Source organism: Hakea prostrata, chromosome 7, assembly GCF_041222555.1.
Source record: "Hakea prostrata isolate BN-2017 chromosome 7, UWA_Hpros_2, whole genome shotgun sequence".
Lineage (NCBI taxonomy): Eukaryota > Viridiplantae > Streptophyta > Magnoliopsida > Proteales > Proteaceae > Hakea > Hakea prostrata.
Window position 1 is genome coordinate 70,319,608 of NC_142606.1, and position 6,343 is coordinate 70,325,950.

The 6,343-nt window shown below is 39.1% G+C and overlaps 1 protein-coding gene across 1 annotated transcript; it reads left to right on the forward strand.

The window, feature by feature from the left end:
- The first annotated feature begins 1,113 nt into the window (after nt 1-1,113).
- On the forward strand, nt 1,114-4,251 carry LOC149011915 (vinorine hydroxylase-like). The gene is made up of 2 exons (XM_089162182.1): nt 1,114-2,214; nt 3,284-4,251. The coding sequence occupies exons 1-2, from the start codon at nt 1,252-1,254 to the stop codon at nt 3,911-3,913; spliced, it is 1,593 nt and encodes a 530-aa protein (XP_089018308.1). The 5' UTR covers nt 1,114-1,251; the 3' UTR covers nt 3,914-4,251.
- The last annotated feature ends 2,092 nt before the right edge of the window (nt 4,252-6,343 follow it).

Genomic DNA, 6,343 nt, shown 5'->3' on the forward strand with positions numbered 1-6,343 from the left:
AAGGTGACCAAAAATATTCAGCATATGACAAATCTGAAAAATCTATATGTTGCTATTGGATTCGATTCAAATCCAATTCTTGAGACCAAAATACCCTTCTTTTATTTCATTATTTCTTTAGATGTCAACCAGCTAGCTAGTAGGGTAGCAGTGAAATGTTTTCATGGAACTCATGGAATTCTCACTTTCCATGGGTTATATCTAAAGAGTGGAGCCAGTGGGTATAAGTGGATATATATATATATATATATATATATATATATATATAGCTAAAAAATCAATGTTACATGATGGTTGTTGTGTAGCTTTTGCAACGAGGAGTTTCATGACACAATCAATAGCTTTTCCTTTTGCTTATCACGCTTTATCAAGGCCTTTAACTTGCAGCAGCTCTTAATGAAGATGGAGATCAATGTTGTTTTTTCCGATATTGATGAATGGTGTACACTCGGTTACCTTATCCATGGAGACCGTGACCACTGGAGATGGTCCCTATTTTAACGTCTGTTTCATCAATGTTATTAACTTTTTGTAGTCATGTAGGGTTTACTAACTACCTTCCAGATTGGCTCCAATCAAAGGTTTTGAGAACCTAGCTGTAACTATGACGTAGCTTCTCTAATGTAGTTCCTTTCTTTTTTCCATTAAAAAAAAAAAGGGGAGTTTTTTCTTATGTATTTAACAAATGGCTTATTTATCTCTTTCGTGTTAACTAATAAAAAAACATTCAGCTCTAATGGAATTGAAGAGATTCTTACCTAAATTTTTAAGCCTTTGAGGGGAGAAGAGAAGGAGTTTATTGGAAAAATATTGGTAAAAGAACAAGAGGATCTGCTGCCATCTTATCCTTGCATATCAATTAGTCTGTGAATTAATGCGTGGGTGCAACAAAAAATGTGACCGAAAATATCTAGCATATGCCATGCTGAACGACAGAAAATATTCAGCACACGACAAATTAGCTTGGTTTCTCTTAGAAAATTTCGTCCACAAAACTATAAGGAGATTGGGAGAGTGTCAACCAGTAGGGTTGCACCAGTGTCCTTTACCTCTCATAACAGGATAATATTAGAAGAGGATTAAGAAAAAGAAAGATAATCCAACTTCTTTTTCTATTCGCTAATTTTGATTTCAATGTCTGTCTAGGAGTTGAGCTCTAGTTCACCTATTTATATTTATCTCTGTTCTTGAGATTCTTCACATATTGTCACAAGAGACGAGAGGATGAGGCTTCTGTAGCAAAAGAAAGTTATGGATATGTTGTTGCAACTCCAAGCTATCCAAGCTATCGTTGGTCTAGTAGCTTTAGTTCTCTTCTACTGTCTATGGATCGCAAAAGGTAGCTTTCTTAACAAGAGTAAGGCCACAGAGGCTCCAGAACCACCTGGTGCATGGCCTATACTTGGCCATCTCCTTCAGTTTACAGCCCCTCAGCCACTCTTTCGAACACTTTCAGCCATGGCTGACAAACATGGACCAGCCTTTACCCTCCGATTTGGTGTTCATCGAACACTGGTCATCAACAACTGGGAGTTGGCAAAAGAGTGCTTCACCATTAATGATAAAGCTCTTGCAAGCCGTCCAAGAAGTGCTTCAAGCGACCACTTGAGCTATGATTATGCTCTGTTTGGTTTGGCACCTTATGGACCATACTGGCGTGAAGTACGCAAGTTGGTTGTTTGCGAGCTGCTCTCAAACCGCCGGCTTGAGTCACTCAAGCATGTACGATATGCAGAGATCACCACTTGTATCAAAGACCTATATGAGCATTGTGCGAGAAACAATGAGAGCCAGATTAAGTTTGAAATAAGTCGGCTTTTTCGAGATCTAACCATGAATATTGTTCTCAAAATGATTGCTGGAAAGCGATATTTCAGTGTTGTTCATGATGCGAACGACGAAGAGGTATTGAAGATCCAAAGTACCATAGTTGATTTCTTTAAATGCATAGGCATCTCGTGTGCTTCAGATGTGCTCCCAAGCTTCCTATCATGGTTAGATTGGGATGGGAAACAAAGGGCAATGAAGAAGACTGCTGAGGACATGGATTTGCTTGCTGAGAGTTGGCTACAAGAGCATCTGCAAAATAGGCTATCTGGGAAAGCTAAGGGTGATGATCAGCAAGACTTCATTGATGCCATGCTTTCTATTCTTGAAGAAGATGCTCAGTTACACGGCCATAGTCGTGACTCGGTAGTGAAGGCCACTGCACTGGTATTTAGTGTTTCTCTCTCTTTTCTTCAAGAAGTTTCAAAGTAATTCATTAATTTGTTTTAGTTGTTTTTGGTCATTATCCTATTTTTCTTCTTTCTTACTATTGCGACCTAATCAGACTCCTTCATTGAACTGGGTTGACCTCTCTAGAACCAAACAACTGGAGCCTTTTGGAAGTGCTTGGGAGCAGCAGAGCATGGTTCAGATTCAATTTTGGGTCCAGAGAAAATCTGGGCCATTGAATGAATACTTTATTCAACGGTCCAGATTTGCTTTGAACTCCAAAATACATTTTGACTGCTGGGAGCAGTGCTGCTGCCAAGCAAAATCTGCCTTATCCTTGGTGGCTTATCCTGAAGGTCTGTTCGAATCAGATATAAACCCGTACCCCGACCTAGGCCGACGTCGAGCCCCGGGTTTAGTGAATTCCATACTCGACACGAGCATCTCGTTTAAATTATTTATTTGGGACCTAGCGTCCATGGTAATATTTGGCATAAAACTTAAAAATAATTAAATATAGACCTAGAACGAAAAGAAGAAGTATAGTTTTGTAAGGGATTAAAGAAACACACATCATAGATCAAACTTATAAGTATAATCTGATTTTATGATAATCTATAAGCTAGTGTGATTGGCATAGCTAGCTATCACCAAGGAAATGAGGGACAGAAGAAACATCTATGCATCCGATGAAAAAGTTGTGTCAAGAACATAGGTTAATTAAAACATTTATAATATTGAATCAGAATTGATTTGCATTCATGACTTGAATCATAGTTATGAACCTAATGATGAAAAATATAATAAGACAGTACATTATTGTAACATTAATACAACAAATAAAAGGGCAAACCTGGTTTCAGTTCAATAAATGCATTTAAAAATAATAATCTTTATTAATAATATTAATATTCCAAAGGGTAAATGAAAATTCAACATGAATTTTTTTTTTTTGGTAAGAAATTCGACATGATTGACTACTAATAGAAAGTGCATGTAGTAAATCAATAAGATTCATTTTGTTCAACCTCCTAATATTTACAGTAAATCGGAATCTGTTTTGCAGAATTTGTTCTTAGCTGCAACGGATACCACTTCAATTTCCCTTTCATGGCTTGTTTCATTGCTCTTAAACAACAAGAGAGTCCTAACAAAAGCTCAAGAAGAATTGGATTATCAAGTTGGAAAGAATAGGAATGTGGAAGAGAAAGACATTGAAAACCTTGTGTATCTCCAAGCAATAATCAAAGAGACATTTCGTCTATATCCAGCAGGACCACTTTTAGTCCCTCATGCAGCCATAGAAGATTGCTTTGTAAGTGGCTTTAAAGTCCCAAAAGGAACTCGTGTGTTGGTGAATGCCTGGAAGATACACCGAGACCCACATGTGTGGGTCAACCCTTCGGAATTCCAGCCAGAGAGGTTTCTAACAACTCATGCTGATATAGATGTACGTGGAAAAAGCTTTGAGTTGATTCCTTTTGGGTCAGGCAGAAGATCATGCCCTGGTATCACTTTCGCCTTACAGACTATGAACTTGACGACTGCTCGCTTGCTTCATGGATTCAATATGCAAACACCTTCTAATTTGCCTGTGGATATGACTGAGGGCATTAGTTTAACTTTGCCCAGGGAACACCCGTTGGAAGTCCTCCTAAGCCCTCGACTTCCTTCCCATCTCTATGAATTTACATAAGTAAGATGGATCAAGCTTCTCTCCACTAATAATGAAACTAAATGTCCACATTTAAGCGCATCAAAGTAATCTTTGGGATTAATATTGGATGAAGGTTACTTTGAACATCATACAATAAGTGATGAGAATTTGATGATAATATGGCATTCCACTTATATGATCATGTCATCTATCTACAAAAAGATTTAATTTCTTTGTTTCATGTATATGAGATATTACTCTTTGGATTATATGTTCCTATACCCATTCTCTATTGGCAATTGATTTTCTTATATATGCATACTTCCAACCTCTAATTTTCATTTGTAGTTTTTTACTTGTGACTCCCTTAAGTGGGGGTGAAACCCCTACCTTAAGTGCCAATAATTGCTTGTGACATCTAGAATTACTAGTTAGTTACACATAACAAAGTGAGTTACTATCTGTTATATAATTCAAAATTGAAACTTAAATGACAAAAATACCCTTGTTTGATGAATTATGACCAAACTAGCCCCACCATTCTCACTATAATTACCCACATACCCAACCCTTAGATGTGTGAAGGGATTCCCCCTTCACCCATCTTCTTCCTATAGCTTTCCCCAAACCTTCCCCTGCTGGTCACCACCGTCTGTTTAAGCTTAAAATTCCTTTATTTGGTTCAGATATGAAGATTTGGTATCTCTATGGTTCAAGCGCCAAGTTTCAGGTGTCACATCCACCCAACCGGTACCCCATTTGGAATACCCGGGATGTGATCCACAGTCCAAGGATCAATGATCTGAGGTCCATGCCTCCCACATACACGGTAACACAATCATGAACAGTAATAATCAATGGTAAAAACAGCTAATACCAAGTATCATGAATAAGATAAGAATAACTAAACCAGAGTACGGATTATAGATAATAATAAAGTGTGATCAAAATCATAAAGGGTGAGAAGGTGTGGTAGTCACCCTCTCAGAGCAGCGGAAAAGAAGTAAATCAAGTTAGTTACATATCCGAATATCACCAGAATAATTCAAAGACAAGTTAATTACAATATCCAAGGTTCCACAAATACACCAGGGGAATGGGGCACTATGCTAGGGTTTCTTCTATACTAATGGTAGTCTCCTCAACAGTACGGATGAAGTAAACCCAGCGCTGCCGCTCCCGCACAACTGTGGGGCTAACCCTGGTGCGGATAGTAATCCTCCTCGGCTCCAATATACGGATCCTCACCGACGCCACTACCCGGAGGGTAGTATGTGGAATCATAGTCAGCCTCATAGGAGGTGCCATCGTAATCTTCGGTGCACTGGAATGTAATCTAAAACATTTGCACAAAAGGAATGAGTTCGAAGAACTTAGCAAGGAAGTTATTCCATAATTAGAAATCATATATACACATTCAGAACATATAATAATGCAATGTGATATGGAACATATGATGCAGATATGAGCCTAACTCTATGAATGCTGGTCTCTAAGGTAGACATGCTTTAAGTCATAGCACCGTACTTCTCTGGGTCGTCAGTCACTCTCCCATTTCCATATCTTGGGAATGCCCGGGGAAGATCGGTAAAGTCATCAAAAACCATGGTAAGGGGATCGGTCACCGCTCTCTCACATCACCATTTGGTCAAGTACTGGCGCATGTCACAGTAAAGCCTAGCCCAATGCAAGTCATCTACTCAGTCGGTCAAATCAGATTCAGATACGTCCATTCCTCACCCCCGGTGATCCTTTCCGGTATCCTTCACACTAGAGTCAGCGAAATCCCGGATTTCGGACTCATCAACCCTATTGGTCATCCACATATAGTAAATGGGAAGCTCTCACGTCCTCTCACGGATTGGTTACCGGTCTTGAGCGCCCGTGAGCCCAAGTCTATCCATATGCAACTCTACCAATAAATGGCCCCTTTCAGGTATCCGTAGCATGGTTTATGTCCCCTACCGGATTGGCTACCGGCCTAGAGCGCCCATCCAACCATACACTACCACGGGTTGTTCGGTCTCAATGCCCTTCCGATTCGGGTCGACACGACAAGGATGAACCTAGCCACACAACTAGACAATCCTATGTATGTCATCCAATAACTCGGGAGAGTGTCGATAGGCACCATCGGAGAACATCCCATACTATTCCCTCCGATGCCCAAGGACAAAAGTGTCAGTAGGACACCCTCCAATCCCAAGTCATACGTAAGCAATCACACATCAAATCTCATCATTTCTCATGCATCCAATGCATATTCATAATAGTAATCAAATCATGATATTGAAACGAATCATTATAAACATAAGCAAATCAAAATGATAAAGTAACACAACAAATGTATAAAGATTTAAATGTTCTTGTTCTAACACATATGTAACAGGTATCATAATGATTGAAAGAAATTTAGGGATTTCATTCTTTGAATAAAGCACGGTTCAATATTTGATGACTTATATGTTT

Bases quoted from the DNA above. Each gene is read 5' to 3' on its own strand.
- LOC149011915 (XM_089162182.1), top strand. From the start codon at position 1,252: ATGGATATGTTGTTGCAACTCCAAGCTATCCAAGCTATCGTTGGTCTA. The intron at 2,215-3,283 runs GTATTTAGTGTT...TCTGTTTTGCAG, and splicing joins TAGTGAAGGCCACTGCACTG to AATTTGTTCTTAGCTGCAAC.